Raw genomic sequence first — 17,824 nt, 5'->3', positions numbered from 1 at the left:
TGGGCGAGGTGCTGGGCCCGCGGGGCGAGCGCTGGGAGATCCAGCTCAAGGGCGCCGGCATCACCCCCTTTTCCCGGTAAGGCCCGGGCGGGACGGGGCCCGGGCGCTGTGCGGGGAGGACGGGGACGGACTTGGCGGCCCGCAGATCGCATTAGCGAGGGGCTGGAGCCGTGCTGAGGGTCATTCCCTGAGGCGAAGGTCATCTCTTAAGGCCTCGTGGTTATTTGTTTTTTGTTTAACTTTGGCAGCAGCGAGTGTAACGCTTAGATGCCAAATCAGGAGGTGGCAAAATTTTCCACTGGAAAACAAGAGTGGAACTGCATCTCACTGCATCGTTCAGGTGGCACATTACTTCTGTCCCTGGTTATCCTCCTGGGCGGGTTTCCCTCTCTGGGAGAAGGCAGACCATGGTGACAGTAGGGACAGCAGTGTGTAATTGCTGCCCACACAGATGGTATTTAAATGTGGGCGTTTTGGTCCTGCTGGTCTTCTTCCCACGCTTCCCAGCTGTAGGAGGGAATGGTATACTGACCAAATCCCTGCAAGGGATGGGTATCTGTTAGTCACATTAGCCTTCAAATACTGTAAATATTTCAGGTAATTTTTCCCACTTGCATTTCCTGTATTTTCTATTCCAGCCCTACAATCTTGGTAACACCTTAGTCTCATGTATGTGGTCCTCTGAAGGCCTTCTTCAGGTCTGTGAGGGTTAAGGAAATATCAGTGAAAGTCCCAGATATGGTGGTAGCTTTGTAGGTGTGCCCTGGGCAGCTCTCCTGCTTGGCTGTGGCTTTGGGAGTGTGGGCTGAGAACTACCTGTGTCTGTTCTATTTGCTTAGTATCTATTAAATTAGCTAGTTTGTTGTCTGTCTCTGTTTTTTGGTTTTTTTTAGTGCAGCTGTTGTGCATGCTCGTATTTCAGACCCCATTTCTAGATTGCTTACCCAGAAAGATTCAAAATATATTCTTCATTATATTTCATTAACAAAGAGGAAACCGTTGAGTTGATATACAATAAAATAGCTATAGCTGTCCAAATTAAAAAAAAAAATATTTAAATACTATTGCATCAATAAAACAAATACAGTTAATTATTAGAAGGGATATGTGTACCTGGAAGGTTTATTCTGTTATGTGTGCTCTTCATTGCAACTTGTTGTGTCCATCTAATTGAACTTTAACAGAACTTGGAAGGTCCAGCTTTTCCCATCTGCCACTACTTTTTTATGGCACCATGGACAGAGTTTGCTACTTCTAGGCTTTTATTTCTCTGCTGCTACAGAGGAGACAGGAGTTCCTGCCTTCAGAGGCTAAACCCGTCCGTGTCTCCTTGGTGCAGGCAGGCGGATGGGCGGAAGGTGCTGCGGTCGAGCATCCGGGAGTTCCTGTGCAGCGAGGCCATGTTCCACCTGGGCATACCGACAACTCGGGCTGGCACCTGTGTGACATCCGACTCCAGAGTCCTTCGGGACGTCTTTTATGATGGGAACCCAAAAAATGAAAGGTGTACAGTGGTTCTGAGAATAGCCTCTACATTTATAAGGTAGAAGCCTATTTGCTTGATTCGTTTTGTGTTGGTTTTTTTTCCTTAAAAAACTAAGCAGTCTTCTAAAGTGTATTTCCCTAACAGCACCATTTGTGTTTGTTCTGGAGGCTTGGAACTTCTTTTGCTGGGCTGTAGGAAGATGCTTTTCTTGCTCAGCAGATGGAATGGGCTGCTGTCTTTGCACAGAGACAGATAAATACTAGGGATGCTGGCCTGGTAGAAAGAAGTAAGTTCTGCAGACTTAGGAGAAGAGATTTTTCATGTTTATTCCTGTAGAGAATACATGATTTTTTTTAATAGTAGTAGTAGTGGTGGATTATACCTTGATTCTAAATTCTGTTTCTAATGTAGTTCTGTGAAAGTTTGGGTGTACTTTCCCTGCCTGAGAAGTGCGTGAAGTTCCTGCTCCAGCAGAAGCTATTAGGCATTTCAGGAAGTTGCATTGCTTCCTCTAAGGTTAGAGAAAATTAGAGGAAGGTGAGGTATGAGGAATATGTGCTTTCATATGTATGCGTATATCTGTGTGCATTCCCGTGTGTTTACATATCTGGAAAATATATCTGGTATGCTTGATGTACAGTCTAGTATTTAAAATAAGTACAACTTCTACATACCTGCAGGATAAAAATTTTTCAGTAGAAGGAGTTGTAAGAAACTTTAATGAGCTGGTGTTCAGTACTGGCAGGGTTGGTCAGTTTAGATACATGAGGACGTAGGAGCTTCCTTCCACCAAGTCACTGAGCCTCACCACGTTCAGTGTAGGAATCTTGCAGGTCTTTTCTCTCAGTCACCTGAAGAATTTTTGTTAAGAGATGATGTGCTGTTACTGCAACAACAGTAAATGTTTTTATTACATGCAATATCAAATTATGTTAATAGTATCAGATAATTCTCAAACATGTTTTTATTTTGAAACAGGTTTGGTTCTTTTGAAATTTTTAAGCCCCCTGATGAATACACAGGACGCAAGGGTCCCAGCATGAACCGAAATGACATTCGGATACAGATGCTTGATTATGTGATCAGCACTTTCTACCCAGAAATCCAGGAGGCTTATTCAGACAACACTGTTCAGAGGAATGCTGCTTTCTTCAAAGAGGTAAGGAAGATCTGATTCTCTCCATAAATCCATACCAGTTGTCTTTAGGAAGTCCATCTGCAGGCACAGATGACTGAGTCAGTTAATACTTTGTATCACTCAAATGTCTGAACTCTTCTTTGAAGAAAGCACTCTTAGTAGACCCACTTATTGATGACAGCAGTGCTGATACTGATCTAACCAGTGAAAACAGTGTAACCTTCCTAATGGTAAATCATTATTTCCCTGCTTTGAGGGAGCTTCCAAAGGCTTGTCTCCATTTTCTGGGACTGTCTTAGACTGGGAGAGGGAGTTCTGGCTCTGACTGTCAGATGATGAGTTGATGGTGCTGAGACATTACTTGCAAGGCATCATTTTGTAAAATAGTAAAATCCTGAGTCTCATTTTCCAAATTACAAACAGGAATGTTGTGTGCAAATCAGTTTAACTTCAGACTTTAGAACTGAAATGTTTAAAGGCAGTTGAGCACTTTTATAACTAACCAGCAAACAGAGTAATTAAAAAATACCAGTGTCTAATACTTGACTAGCCCATCTGAAAGCTGTTGTGGTGCTTTGAAATATGAAATTATCTGGTATGGACTGAGGGAATGGCTGCAGCATGATGCACTTTCATAACAGACTGATAAGAGGTCAAAAGCCAGACTTGACAGCTGACATTCTACAGTTTGGTTTCTTGCCCTTTTTCTTTTCTTTACCACAACCTGTGCATACTTACATTAATTCTTCAAAGCAAGCTGTGGCTTCGTTCACCACTATGTTCCAAAGGATTTAACTCTGCTGGACAAGTCCTTTGTGTGTGAACATTTTGGGTTGATGAGGAGAGCTGTGGCTTGTCACTTGCTCTGTTGTGTCCAGCTCTGTAGTGGTGGCATGTTTGCTTCCTGATGGCACAAAAGTCATGGGACTTGGGGATCTTTGTGGGTGTGTGTGTGTATGCCCAGTCCTGCCTCTTCCTCCTTTTGGCTGTTTTTCCTGGCCCAGTTACTACTGGTTTCCTATTCCTTCCCCCTACCTGTATTCCTAGCATCCTTTGCTGGTTTCCCCAGATACATTTTATGTTTCTTGTGCCCCTCCTGCCTGTCCACACTCCATGTCTGTGCTATCATTGCCTCCTCATGTTTTCTCTCTTATCCTTAGTGGAAATTTTCCAGACTTTCCTCCACCCGAAAATCACCCCAGTCCTTTTTTAATTGAACAAACAGATCCATGTGCAGGGAGCTGCTGTCACTTCAACTCTATCTTGTTTTGTCATTCTTTCTGCACTGTGGAGGAAATGGAGAAAAAAGTCTGGGTGATTGCATTTCACAGCACTATGTCTGTCTAGAAAGCAGACATCATTATCTATACTTCTCAGATAATTTGTAGCTGTTGTTTAAATTTAAATGAGCATGTTCTTCAGCTGACAGTCTTATTGATATGTACACCATACTTGCCTTCTAGCTTGGCTAGCTGTAGAAAAATGTTGATCAAAAGTAATAAAGGTCAAAGAGGATGCAGAGCTGTCTCTTCATTATCAATATACCCATCTTTTGAGTGGCACCCAAGCTTTTGGGCACTCTCATCAGGGGGATTTCTTTTCACCAGAACCTTGATGGAGTGCAATGCATCCATACAAGGACTGCCTTACCACTGGAGTGCTTTCATCCCAGCCCTGGTGGCCAAGATTTTTTAAATTTTACATTTTCCTGGCACTGAGCCATTGTGCAGGGTGTGCCTCTCTACTGGGTCATGGCCTAGGTAATCAGTTTTGCACACATGCAGCTGGCTGCTGGCTTCCAATTGCCCCATGAATCAGCATTCAGGAAAGATGTGTAAAGTACCTACCATGAGAATACTGGAAAAGTTAGAAGTGTGGGATCTCAAGGTAGACCAAAAGGTTGTGTTCCATGCATCATTTGTGTTTTTCACTGCCTGTCAGGGCAAGATTTGTCTAACTTTTCTTCTTTACTTGACTTAATGTGTTTTTTTAAAAAAAGTTAGAAAAATTCTGGATTTGAACACAAAGGCATGGAAAGATGTAAGTAAACAATTACTAGATTGTTTTTTGAACCTTAATGAAATACACTTACACTGCAGCATGGGGCAAATAGTTGTTTTGAATTTCTGTGCATTGTTAGCTATTTGGGAAGAAGAATGATTTTATCTATGAAAATAATTTGATTTAAAATTTTTAGTGAATGGCTATGCAAAATTTTTACTTACAACAATTTAGTAAAGTATTTGCAAATAGTTTTCTTTGAAAACCGTGTTAGCTTCCTGACTTGTAGGTTTTTAGTGTTCTAGTTGACAGGTGGGTTAATGTATTTAAATAACTAGGACTGCTTTAAAATATTACACTATTTATTTGAATGATAGGGCACATGCAGTGACTTTAGTCAATTCCATACAAATAGTTCTCAGTTCAGCAGTGGAAAATTACTGATGAAACATGCATTTGGTGAAGAATTGTATTTAAGTAAAATCATTGTTCTTGCAATACTTTTATTTAATCTTGTAGCCTTATTTCCATTCTCAGAACATGGAGAGAAATACTTTTCAGTGCTAAAACCTGTTTGCACTGAATAAGTTTTTTTGTGTCAGCCCTTTAACCTCCCTGTAAGTCACCCCTACATACGAGGTAAACCAAAAGACTACACTTGCTGATGTGATTTCCTGCCTGTAGTTACTCTTTAATATTAGGCAAAATAATATATTAGTATAATGACTACACCAGTGTGCATGTCTGATGTCAAACAGTTTAGTTTATTTCAGTGTCTTGTCCCCAGAGCATTTGAAAGCTGTTCAATTGACTGGCAAGTCAAGCATGGAAGGAGAGAAGTGGGTGCGAATGGAAATGGGAGGCAGGGGAACAGGGGAGCTGCTGACAGGAGGAGAGAGGCAAACTGTCCTTAAGATGTTTGTGTGCATGGCATACTACCAGAATCTGCTTCCACTGGAGCTGTAGAAACATCAGTTCAGACTAGGAAATACATGGATGTGTTGGAAATACATTGTTGTGGTGCCAAATGAACACGAGGTCCTTTCTTTCAGATCACCAAGCGCACAGCGAGGCTGGTTGCGGAGTGGCAGTGTGTGGGGTTTTGCCATGGTGTGCTGAATACAGATAACATGAGTATTGTTGGATTAACCATTGACTATGGCCCTTTTGGCTTTATGGACAGGTCAGTGGGACGTCATTGTTTGGAATGTACATATGTTGTTCTTGCTGTGTAGGACAGTCCTGGTGTTCATGGTTGATTTAATATTTTAGCTGTAAAGCAGACTTTTGAATTATCTTTGTGGCAAAGGAGATCAAGGTAGTTCTAGTTCTCTGTAATTCTTCCTGTCAATGTACTTGAAACTGTGTTCACAACATCTCTAGCTGTTAGACTGTTCTTGTAGCCTGTGGCTTTGGGGAAAGAATCAAGGAGTGTTTCCTTTCAAATCTTTTAATTCCTAGAGCAGACTAAAATAATAAAAGTACTACTTCTTACAGTATTGGTGTCCAGGTGAGTAGATGAATGCTGACAATTTCTTTTCCTGTAGGTATGACCCTGAGCACGTGTGCAATGGTTCTGATAACACAGGGCGCTATGCTTACAACAAACAGCCAGAGATTTGCAAGTGGAACCTGGGGAAACTTGCTGAAGCTTTAGTTCCAGAGCTGCCCTTGGAAATAAGCCAACTCATCCTGGAAGAGGAGTATGATGCAGAGTTTGAGAAACACTATTTGCAGAAGATGAGAAAAAAACTAGGCCTAATCCAACTGGAATTAGAAGAAGATAGCAAGCTCGTGTCTGAACTGCTTGAAACCATGCATCTCACAGGTTGGTGAACAGCACAGAAGTGCTTATTTATTAGCCTATCAGAATCTGTTATCAAATCAAAGTACAGTTTATATCTTGACCTTAAAAGAAAGTAGCCTTGTGCAACTACATTGTTATTTGGGAGAAGAACAAAAGGCTGAAAATAATTATCTTATTGTGAACTGTGGAGTAGTTGTTGCCTTATGCAGGACCCCTGTCTCACAGTTGCACACTCACAGAGAGAACAGTTTATTTGCCTCTTTAGAATGGTGAGCTGTACTGCTGTGGGAGGAGGTAAGAAGGAGGTATGGGAACTGCTTTCCTGCTGCTTTATTAGTTGCAATACTCATATAATTAATTTTTTCAGCTGGAGACTTCACAAATATTTTTTACCTGCTGAGTTCATTCTCAGTAGACATTGATCCTTCAAAATTTGAAGATTTCTTAGAAGAGCTCACAAGTCAGTGTGCTTCTGTGGAAGAGCTGAAAGTTGTTTTTAAACCACAGATGGATCCAAGGTATTACTTTGCTTAAATGCTTTTGGTTTTTGCTTTTAGTTTCATTATAACCATAATGAACTCTGCATGGTATATAATATTTCACTGATTTTGAGATTGGAAATGTCACTGTTAAGAAGATACACCATGATACACACAGTGACTTTCAGCAGTTGGCTCTTGAGTTAAAATTGTCTGAGCTTTTGCTTGGTCTTTTTTTTTTAATTTCCTTCCCTGCCTCTGCTGCCTTGAGGCAATGAAAATGCCAAATAATGAAGTGATGTGGAAGTATTTTACAGAAGAAATGGGTTTGGGCTACAATGCTACTGTGTCCTGCTAGTGTACTGTCTGCAAAAAGTCACTTTCAACTGCCAAAGTTCTGGCCTAAGGATAACCTTTAGGTGGTGTAGTCCATGTCCTGTTTGCTCTGCAGTCCAGCTACTCTGAGCATGGAAAAATAATAACTCATGTTCATCTGCTGCTTAAAACAGTGACTGCAGCAATTTTTCACTTTTTGGAGATCGGGGGAAAAACATTAAAGGTATTTTGGGTATACTTCTCTCCCTCCCTCCTGCCTTGTTTAGTATGTGCTCCATGAAGGATGAACCCACCAAGTTTTTCAGCTTTTGCTGTGTGTTGGTAGCACAATACAGAGATAGCTTGTGTGGTTGAGATGGGACAGTATTTTTTAAACACTGCATTCAGGACTAGAGAAACATGAAAAGTAGCTATAAGTCATCATGATAGGGATGTGACATTTTGGAGGGGAGTAGTGCTGTGTTAAAGTGAATGCATGACTGATTTCTTTTTTAATCCCAGCACTTGGATATCATAGATCTAGGCATATCAGATGTGTACATCAGATCTGAACAGCACTTTATATAAACTCAGAAATCAAAGCACCTGGCTTATCTGTGCTGGCTAAAAGTAGGACAATATAACTTGCTATAATGAGTTGTCTGCTTTGAAGCCAGGAGAAGTGTTTCTTTTGTCCTTTGTTTAAAACTGCATTCACATAGGAAATAAAAACACTTTGTATTTTGATATGCTGCAGCTCTTTGGGTTTTTATTTTACTTTATGCTATGCTGCAGTTATTAATTCAGGAAAAATAAAAGCTAGCATCGTATTGCAAAATAAGGTGGAGGCATTGTACAGCACCAGCTAACACAGTGAAATAATAAAAGATGCAATCCTAGTCAAACCTGCAGCAAAGTAGTCTGGATATTGTTTGGAATTTATTACCAGAAAGCAGTTCTCAGTCTGTGATTTAGACTGGCTAGCTAAAAAAATCAAGCACAGTGTTGGTCTCATGTGACTTAAATGAAGTATTTTTCCCCATATCATTTAGGTTTTTATTAGTACTGGCAAAAATAGTAGGTGTTGAAGAAATTAAAAAAAAAAAACAAACCCAAACAGCAAAACCTGTGAATTCGGTATTATCTTGATATCTAAATAAGATCAGATTTTTTTAAGCAAATTCCTTTCGAAGGTCAAAGCATATTTTGATGAGAATTATGCAACTAAACCAGTAATTTTGAAAATCTACTGTCTGCATTTTATATACCACAGGAATATGAATTAAACACACTGAAGAAGGGAAAAGAAACAATGAAATTAGGATCGTTTATAATAAAAGTTGTTTTGCTAATTACAAATTTCTGTTACTTAGCCTCTCTAGTGAAATCCCAGTTTGTTGGAATGTTTTTGTATCTACTTGGATTGCAAAGAGGTGGTTCTTGACGAGCAGCTCAACTTTAGTATCTAACTTTGTTTGTTCTTTTTGGACCCAGACAGCTGTCAATGATGCTGATGTTGGCTCAGTCTAATCCTCAGCTGTTAGCATTAATTGGAACCAAAGCTAATATAAATAAAGAGCTGGAACGCATTGAACAGTTCTCTAAACTGCAGCAGTTAACAGCAGATGATTTACTTAGCAGAAATAAAAGACACTGGAAGGAATGGCTGGAGAAATACAGGTAAAGTTTCTCAGTATTGATAGCAGTATGATATTTCTGCATTTTGAGAACAATGTGCATGTCTCACAAAAGACACCCAGTCTCAAATACAGATTAGGAGGGTGAGGAGGGCATGCAACTGGAGAATATTTTCTACTTCCATGATCAGTGTCTTTGTTGCTGTGAAAGTTCAAGGGCATCTTTTTACTTTGTTTACTAAATTTTGAGGTAGTGTGAGAACGTAGAAATCACCTAACATCAAATCTAGTATGAAAAGTGCTTCACCAATGTTGATGTTGATTCTGACATAGACTAATTCCAGTTGTGAACTTTTAAGTGCTCAGTAGCTACAACTGACTGACCTCTAAGCATTCTATCCTTTGAAATTTGTGTTAATGTAGAAAGCAAGTATTCTTAATCAAAGAGTAAAAACAGAAACCATGGCCAGGAAAAACAAATGTCTGCGACGGTGTTCACAGGGGTCTTAAGATGAGGGAAAAGACGAGTATCTGACTCCATGTTTCAGAAGGCTTGATTTATTATTTTATGATATATATTATATTAAAACTATACTAAAAGAATAGAAGAAAGGATTTCATCAGAAGGCTAGGCTAAGAATAGAAAAAGAAAGAATGATAACAAAGGCTGCTGTCTCGGACAGAGAATCTGAGCCAGCTGACTGTGATTGGCCATTAATTAGAAACAACCACAAGACCAATCACAGATCCACCTGTTGCATTCCACAGCAGCAGATAACCATTGTTTACATTTTGTTCCTGCGGCCTCTCAGCTTCTCAGAAGAAAAAAATCCTAAAGAAAGGATTTTTCATAAAATATCATGGCTACAAATGTCCAGACTGTTCTAAAACCTAAAAACATAAGTGTTAGCAGGAGATTTTTTTTAAAAAGAAAACCCCTGAATAGAGCTTTAATTTTTTTGTATTGAGTGGATTAGGGCAGATCTTTCCTCACCTGGCTGCTTGTGATCTTGTTCTCCAGCAGGGCTGAGAGTTTTAGCAAATATTACTGATAGAAAGTACTTCAAACTGCCTCTGCTGTATTGCATCCTTGTGCTTTTACCAGAATAGATAAACAATAAAAAATATAGAAATACTTGAAAGACAAGAACTGAATGTGTCAGTCATTGCAGAGCAATGCAGAACAGACTATATCCTGTGTCTTGATCTGACTTTGGAGAACAGAAAAGCTGTGCTGTGCCACTTCCTCAAACCATGTCAGGACCTGCTGTCTGTCCCTAGTACTGCTTTTAAACTAAGTGGTGTTTTCTATTCTGTTGTCATGCTGCATTTTATCAACTGAGAGGATTATAGATGATGTAGTATTTTTTAAGAACTGCAAATGAAGTATCTCAAAACAAGAAAATGTGTCAACTTCTATATGTGGTTCTTGGTAAAAACCATTCGTTGTCACCTGCTTAATTTCAGAGTCCGTTTGCAGAAAGAAATAGAAAGTGTTGGTAATGCTGATGCCTGGAACACTAAGCGTGTCAAGGTCATGAATTCAAACAATCCAAAGTATATCTTGAGGAATTATATTGCCCAGAATGCCATAGAAGCAGCTGAAAATGGAGATTTCTCAGAGGTATGCTATTATTGCTCTCTCCCTATGCTTGTGTGGATGTGTAGTGGTGCTGTCAATGACTGACATTAAACCAGGCAAAATTTAGTCTGGAATCTTGGGCAGTAAGGGGATTGGGAATTCACAGTTCAGGAGATCTCTATTGTTTTTATTGTACCTGTAATTTTAATGACTGCAGTACAAATAATGGAATCAAAACTCTGAATCTGATCTTCACTGGCTCTTGTAGGCTGACCTCAGGACAAGGCATGTACACTGCTTTTACTGTCCTGAGAGTGGCTTGGAAGGCAGTTGGATTAATTTATACTTGTTCCTTTCTGGAAAATTTTATCTTTTAAAATTTACACTTTCACCTTCAGCATGTGGACTTCAGTATGTGGAACATTACATGAAGAATATGGGAAAATTAATTTATTTTGGGAAATGATATAAGAATTTTTATTTAATATTTGCATTTCAAGTTATTTGAGTCTGAGTCCCATACACATACAAACTCAGCCAGGTAGAATTTTACAGTTTGTATCTTATATATGTAAGATCTGTTTAATATTTGCCTTGTCTGGAGTTCATGTATTAAGTACAATACAGTTGCTTATTGTTTGGCATGAGGTTCTTCTCCATATAATTTTGCCTTCACTTCCGAAATTCTTAACAACCATGCTACGTTTTCACTCTAGGTAAGAAACGTACTGAAACTTTTAGAACATCCATTCCAAGAAGCAGAAGGTTTCCAGGAGGTGAAGGAGGATGCAGAAGAGGAGGGAGCAACTGCTACAGCAGCTGCTTGTTCTCAGGAGACCAGAAGCAAACAATCCTATTGCAGCAAACCTCCGCTGTGGGCTTCGGAGCTCTGTGTTACGTGATCTTCATAACTACCTTGCTTTGTTTTTTGCTGTGAATTGAAGACTGATCCTCCTTCAGCAGTGAAGAATTCAGCAAGGCAAACATCAAAGTGCTATTAAGTTATTGAAACAACACTACATTTGGATGCATCTGCAGCAGTCTTCAGCTGTGCTTAATTTGAAGCAGTTGTGGATCATGGGAACAAGCCACTGACAATCAGCAGCCCATACACATCAGTAATCTAAGTGTTTAAAGACCCAAAGTCTTTCCTTTATCCTCACTACAGTGCAAGTAAAAAGCAGTATTTTATCTTGTGGCAGGCTGAACTTCAATCATCCAAATGGAGTTGTTGTTATGTGAAGACAAAAATAGCAAGTCAGGAATCTGATCTGTTTTTGTCTGATGTCTTAACTAATAGTACTTCTGGTATTTATTTACTGCTTTCTCTATGCAGAAACTTTTAGTCCTCTTTAATGGAGGAACAGATTCAGTGTTGCTTGTTTGAAGCTATGTTTTATTTAATTAAGTAGTTAATTTCTTGTGAACCTTCAGATTGGTATTTAATCATCTATTTTCTGAGAATGTGTTGTGAGAGTCTGACCCATCTTCCGTACCACTGGGTCGGATTGGGACGTGTGCAGGCTAGAATTTGGGGGGAGCAATTGAATTTTTTTAAGAGCAGAATTAAGGGAGATTACATACATCTGCACTTGAAAACTTGGTGGTGAAGTTTATTCAGGTTCAGTATGTTTGCACACAACAACCATAAATATCTACTAAACTCAGGAGTGCAGTTTGTTACCCAGTTGCCTTGGGCAGGACCCATAAGCCAAATTAGCTTGAGCCTTAAACTACCCCAGCACTCAAATCCAAGTTTGTTGTGTATTTATTTCTGTGCTCCTGACAGAGTCTGCCTGTTTCAGAAGTAAGGTACCTGCTCATCACACAGGTCAGTGGGGTTCTTCCATTCCTTCTCTACTCTTGCACCATTTAGTTTGTTTCCATGGTCCTTGAAAATCTTCAAGCTGGAAGTTTGTCACTTAGAAACATGCTCTTTGAGCCTGGGCAGAAGATGATGAGGATGTGGGACAAGAAGAGGAGCTGACCTGCTCACAGGTTACTTAAAATGCTACAGTTGAGGTTTCAGGGGAAGTTTGGTTGCCATTATTGTCACATCATCAAAGTTGTTCTGTAGTTAGTTGTTACTTAGCTTTTGTGAGTTTCTACTTTAAGGACTGTTCCTAGTTCAGACACCTGAAAGGTTTGGTTTAATGCCAAGGCTTCTCTTTCCAAAGAGACCACTGTCTCACACTGTGATTTACATGTCCTCAAGGAAATTCTTCTGCTACTCCCATGCAAACTTGTTACCAGCTTGGGTTGAATTGTGATTTAAGTCTTCCTCAGTATGAGCTGTCAGCAGACGGGGAGAACAGCTGGACTGTTGCTTTTCCATCTGTACTAATAGTCAGTTTGTCCTCCTCACTGTCACAGGACATAGGGCATGCTTTGAATGTAAACATTTACTCTGTCTTGGAGCTGGAGGAACTGATTTGTTATAAACTATGTTCTCTGACAAGCACAGCACTTTCTGTGGGATTTTGGAGTCCTTAAAGGACAAACTAGGTGTATTACCTAGCCCATGGAATAATGGTGTAGTTGAAAGAGGCCTGCTGGGAATAATCCATTTTTGTGGAAATTTGAAGCTTTCATTGAGGATTATCCTTCCATTAAATTTGGGTTACTGAAACCAAACCATTTAATAGAAACTTTAAGAGAAAGTCAGTGCTGGGTAAACAGGATTGCATCAGGGAGGGAAAGTGTGTTGGCAATTTGAAATACACTTGAGACATCCCCTTGCAGAACCTGTGGTCTCTCTTACAATGTGCCTGGTCCACAAAGGAGTAACAGAGGGCAGAGAAGTTACTCCAAACTCATCAACATACCTGTGCTGATTCTGTTTCTCAGTTTATATCTTTTCTTTCGGGACACAAGAGGGGAACAGAGTTTTAGAGGAGCTCTGTCCATGCTTTTTCTTTACCAAAATGGTGTAAAAAGTAATGATTCTTAACCACACCTAAAGTATGGAGCCTTTTAACAGCATTCTCATAATAATTTGGGGGGGTTGAGTAGGTCTGTATTAATAGTGGTACAGAGAAGGAGAATAATATTATAACTGTGTGTTTGGACATACAAGAATCTGGATTAACTATCAAATTATTGTGCACCTGTATTGCCAAAATCTCAGAAGGAGATACTTTGGAATAATTTACAAGCAATTACCTTATCTTTAAAAGGGAAAGGGAATGTTATGGTGAGAACTGCAAATGCAATGGTATTTGCTGCTAAATATTCTTTGCTTAAATGTCAATCAAGTGCAAGAGGTCTTGCCATCAATTTCCAGGGTTGGAATGATTAATGCAGCCCCTTGGTGTGCCACTCAGTAAAGTTGTATGTCTAACAGATGTTCACCAGCAGTAGAACCTCAGAAGGTTTTCACATGTTCAGCTGCATTGACATCCAACTGCTCGGTTCCCCAGGGGCATGCAGTAACATCAGTGCTTTGTGTTTGAAGAAGCATGATGGTCCAGAGCCAAGTGGACTGCTTGTGCTCTTCTAGCACTCTCATTTCTGCAGGTCGGTTGTAGTTTGATCTCTGATGATAGTGAGTTTCTTCTGTTCTTGTTCCTGGAGCAGTGTGGAAGCAGGAGGTTAAGCAGCAGCACAATGAGGCCAAATTTTGCCCAGATGAGAATGTCATGACTTAGCCCAGCTCTTCAGAGAGAAGGGAGTGCAGCTTATAGCATTTGGGAATCTAAATATTTAAATCATAATTTGCTGCTTAATTTTTACTGCTAGTATTTGCAATAGGTTCTGAAAATAGTATTTATTACTGGCCAAATACTCTGTTTATATAAAAGCCATGGAGTTGTGCTCAAAATGAAGTGGTGACCCTTCCTATCAAAAGCTTTTTGTGGAAATACTTGATTAGACTTAGCCTGTGGCTATACCGTATATCCTAAAGTACCCTCACATAAAATCAAGTGGTACTCAGATTACAAAACTGAAATGAGAACCTATTGGAGATGAGTCTCTGGATAGTCTCATGTGATAGTGGGACTCCTTTCATAACTTGGTAAGATCTTAACCATAACTCTGCTTCATGAGCTTGTAAATCTACAGTTGCAGAATGTTTGAATGTCAGCTCTTATTTTGGAATGTGTGGGTTTGGGGTTTTTTGTTTGTTTGTTTCTGGGTTGGGTTTGTTGGGGTTTTTTTTCCAAATAAGCGCTACAGATTTTATTCTTTTATTAAAATAAATAAAAAATGCAATTTTAATATTTTTTATTAATGCCCATTTCCTGAAAGTTTTACTGTTAACGATACTGATCGCAGATGTGAACCCAACAGGAGGATTTCACAATGGTGTCACATCCAGTGTATGATCACACGGTCTGAATTCTAAATAATGCTGCCACTAGCTTGGTTACAGGGTTACATCTTGGCATGTGGCTTTATGCTTCCTGTGTTGGCAGTGGGAGGTTTTTAGTGTGCAGTGCAGTTCTCAGTTCCTCTCACCTGTACACAAATGTTGCATTTGGTCCTGCCATTTCCCCCTAACACGTCTATTTTCCCTCACCCTGACATCAGCTGTGGAGCTGAAGGATGCAGCCACCCTGTGTACAGCACAGGTACCATACCATGTAAATCAAAGGACTGGAGGGGCTGTGATAAAGCTCCAGACAGACATGAGTACAGACTGCTCCATTTCTGTTAGTGCAATTCTTGCAGCAGATGCCTAATTAACAGGGCAGCAGAAAATCAGGGGAAGAAGCCGGGTTTTCTAAGCTAAGTGTGCAAAATCTCTTTGTACTCCCTAGATAAAAAACACATACCCAAAGCTTGATAAAGGTAAACTTTGATTCTATGTTTAACACTGCCTATATAGCCAGAAAACAAACTGTTATTCCAGTGTCTAGACTTCAAGGGATTTCTTTTCATGGCGTGTTGCAGAAGTGATAGAATTGCAGCTCTATGAATCAGAATCATGAATGAAGACTCACTTGAAGCAAAAAAACCCTTTATTAAAATGCGAATGTAAGTTTAAATGTTGCAAGACCCACCCTCAAGGTGCAGGGAGAGCATTTTTGATGTGGCTTTAAATTTTTAGGGGAATTTTTGAGAATTCCCCTAAAACCACAGCTCCCATACAGTGCCACTCAGGCAGCAGAGAGATACCCAGCCCAGAACTTGGCCTGAAGTTACTGTCTGAGTGGATATGGAAGTTCACAAGGTTGATGTTGGGTAATTATGGTGTCAATTGGTGTGCCCAGATCCATCAGAATATGTGTGAGCATGCCCTATTAGCCAATTCCCCTTGAAGCTCTTCTGTAAGAATAGTATAAATACATTTTTGGGTTCTCAGAGGTGATTTTTCTTGGGTAAAACACACAGGTCTTCAGGAGAGATTCTCAGACATCTAAGATGTAAACTCCTGTATTTAAAACATTCCTCTAGGCTCCCTGTGTAAAATAAAAATATGGAAATGGAAAGAAATAGCTGCTTTCCAGGCAGTGAGTCACCTGATATTAGCATAGACATCTAAATAAAACATGTAAATCATGCCTCAGAAGTGTCTTCTTCTCCACATGAACTATAAAAAGAGTCTAAACACCTGGCTCAGATGTAAATGTCTGCAGTGTAGATGATCAAAGCCAGGTGAGGCATATCCACCACTGGAGCATGGGGAGGTGCAGACAGACAGAGAGACAACAGCTCAGGCTCTGAGAGCACACACCACCAGCTCATGACTAGTTTCTCATGGTGCCTGCTCTGGTGGTAGCTCATGCTCCAGCATTAATGAGTCCTTCCCCTACCCTTCCCACAGTGAGTTGCTGACAAGTAGTCAAAATGGTCTTAAGAAGTCAATCAACTCTGTGCCAAATACTTAAAAATGTAAAATACTTAGAAAAAAATTGTATTTATTAAGAAGATATATATCTAGAAAGAAACAATTCTGCAATTTTTTCCCTAAAACTTCCTAGTTGGAATGTCCATTGTCTAAATCTTATTTGGCAGACCAACTTAAAAACACAAACCTTTGAAGGAAGATGAAATAAGCAATGAATGACAAACATGAAAGAAATAATTTAGAATCAGATAAAAATATTTCTTGGTTCTTTTTTTTATCTTTAAATGCTATTATGTTGCTTTGCTATTGATTTTGTTGGTTTGGGTTGTTTGGGTTTGTTTTGTTTTGTTTTTTTAAATTTGTATTCAACACTTTAAAAAATAAGGAAATTTGGAAATAATTGCAAATAAAGGGCTGGAGTTATGTAAGAGGAGAAACTGATGGGAGCTCCAACCCTGTAGCTGTGCTGTTCATTTGCCATGACAGAAGCACATGAAGGCATCCTTTTCCTGACTCCTTGCACCCAATGATTGAAACCAGCACTCCCTGACATCAAGAAACTGCCCTAATTTCAAACAAGCTCCAGGATGGCTTTCACTGCACATGTCTATGTCTGCATCTTAGCTTAGGACTGATATTTTGATGCAAGCCTCTTTTCCACCTCTGTTCACCACTGGGATTGGAGCACAGAGCTGTCTTGGGCCAAACCAACAGGATCAGCCCCTCGATGAAGCCAGAACAGAAGTTGTGCCCCAGCTCCACTGGGCAGCCAGACCTCACCACCGGACCAGTCCTGTTCCCAGGAGACACCCTGGAGCAAGGACAGTGGGGACACAGGGCCCAGCAACTGTAAAATCACAGTAAGAATCCACAGTCTTCAGGTGAGCTTTTATAAAACAGGAGTCAGCTGCTGCCTGAGGATTCACGTGCTGCAGATATCTGCCTATACCCCCTGCCCAAAGAACTGAAATCACCTCAAGCACCTTCAGAGCTTTGCTTCTACTAGCAAATGAACATAAGCTGTGCTACTTCCTCATCTTGTACAGCAGCCTCTCCCATCCCTCCACGGATTTCCTAGAGCACGGTTCTAAGCACTGACACTGCTGCTCCGACCCTTTTGGTGACTTAGGATGCTCTTTGTATGCACTCATTGGCTCCTCCGTGGAAGCATGAATTAAAAAGTTTGTCTTCCTGAAGTTCACAAGTCCCACTCAAGGATCAGATTTTAAATTACTTTTCTTTTAGAACTCTCAGGCCTCCATAGCTCAGTTCTTGGAAAAACACTGTGAAATATGGTCCCTGACTCAAAAAGTAGCTTACAATTCCCTTGCAGGAAAATCGTTGAAGGATGGCAAATTATTGCAAGGGCAAAGAAAGGGGGAAAACGCAGAATAACTTACAAAAGCGTTCAGACGGGCACGGCACGGAACGGCTCAGCGCGGCAGGGCTCGTAGCCACACTTGTAGCTGTTCTTGGTGCTGAAGGAGGCGATGCTCCGCGGCAGGACAGAGCACGGCTCGGCACGGCACGGCACGGAGCGGCTCCACGTGAATTCCCAGGCGGTCGCGGCTGCAGCTCCGGGCCCGCC

General features: G+C 40.4%; 1 protein-coding gene across 1 annotated transcript; it reads left to right on the top strand.

The window, feature by feature from the left end:
- The first annotated feature begins 6 nt into the window (after nt 1-6).
- Nucleotides 7-14,657, top strand: SELENOO (selenoprotein O). The gene is made up of 9 exons (XM_031056947.1): nt 7-76; nt 1,340-1,543; nt 2,465-2,645; nt 5,678-5,808; nt 6,173-6,453; nt 6,800-6,950; nt 8,721-8,906; nt 10,331-10,487; nt 11,162-14,657. The coding sequence occupies exons 2-9, from the start codon at nt 1,401-1,403 to the stop codon at nt 11,354-11,356; spliced, it is 1,425 nt and encodes a 474-aa protein (XP_030912807.1). The 5' UTR covers nt 7-76; nt 1,340-1,400; the 3' UTR covers nt 11,357-14,657.
- The last annotated feature ends 3,167 nt before the right edge of the window (nt 14,658-17,824 follow it).

The sequence above is a fragment of the Geospiza fortis genome, unplaced genomic scaffold (genome assembly GCF_000277835.1).
Source record: "Geospiza fortis unplaced genomic scaffold, GeoFor_1.0 scaffold195, whole genome shotgun sequence".
In the NCBI taxonomy this organism is placed as follows: Eukaryota; Metazoa; Chordata; class Aves; order Passeriformes; family Thraupidae; genus Geospiza; species Geospiza fortis.
Note: the sequence above shows the minus strand (reverse complement) of the source record. Positions and strands in the feature narration are given on the sequence as shown.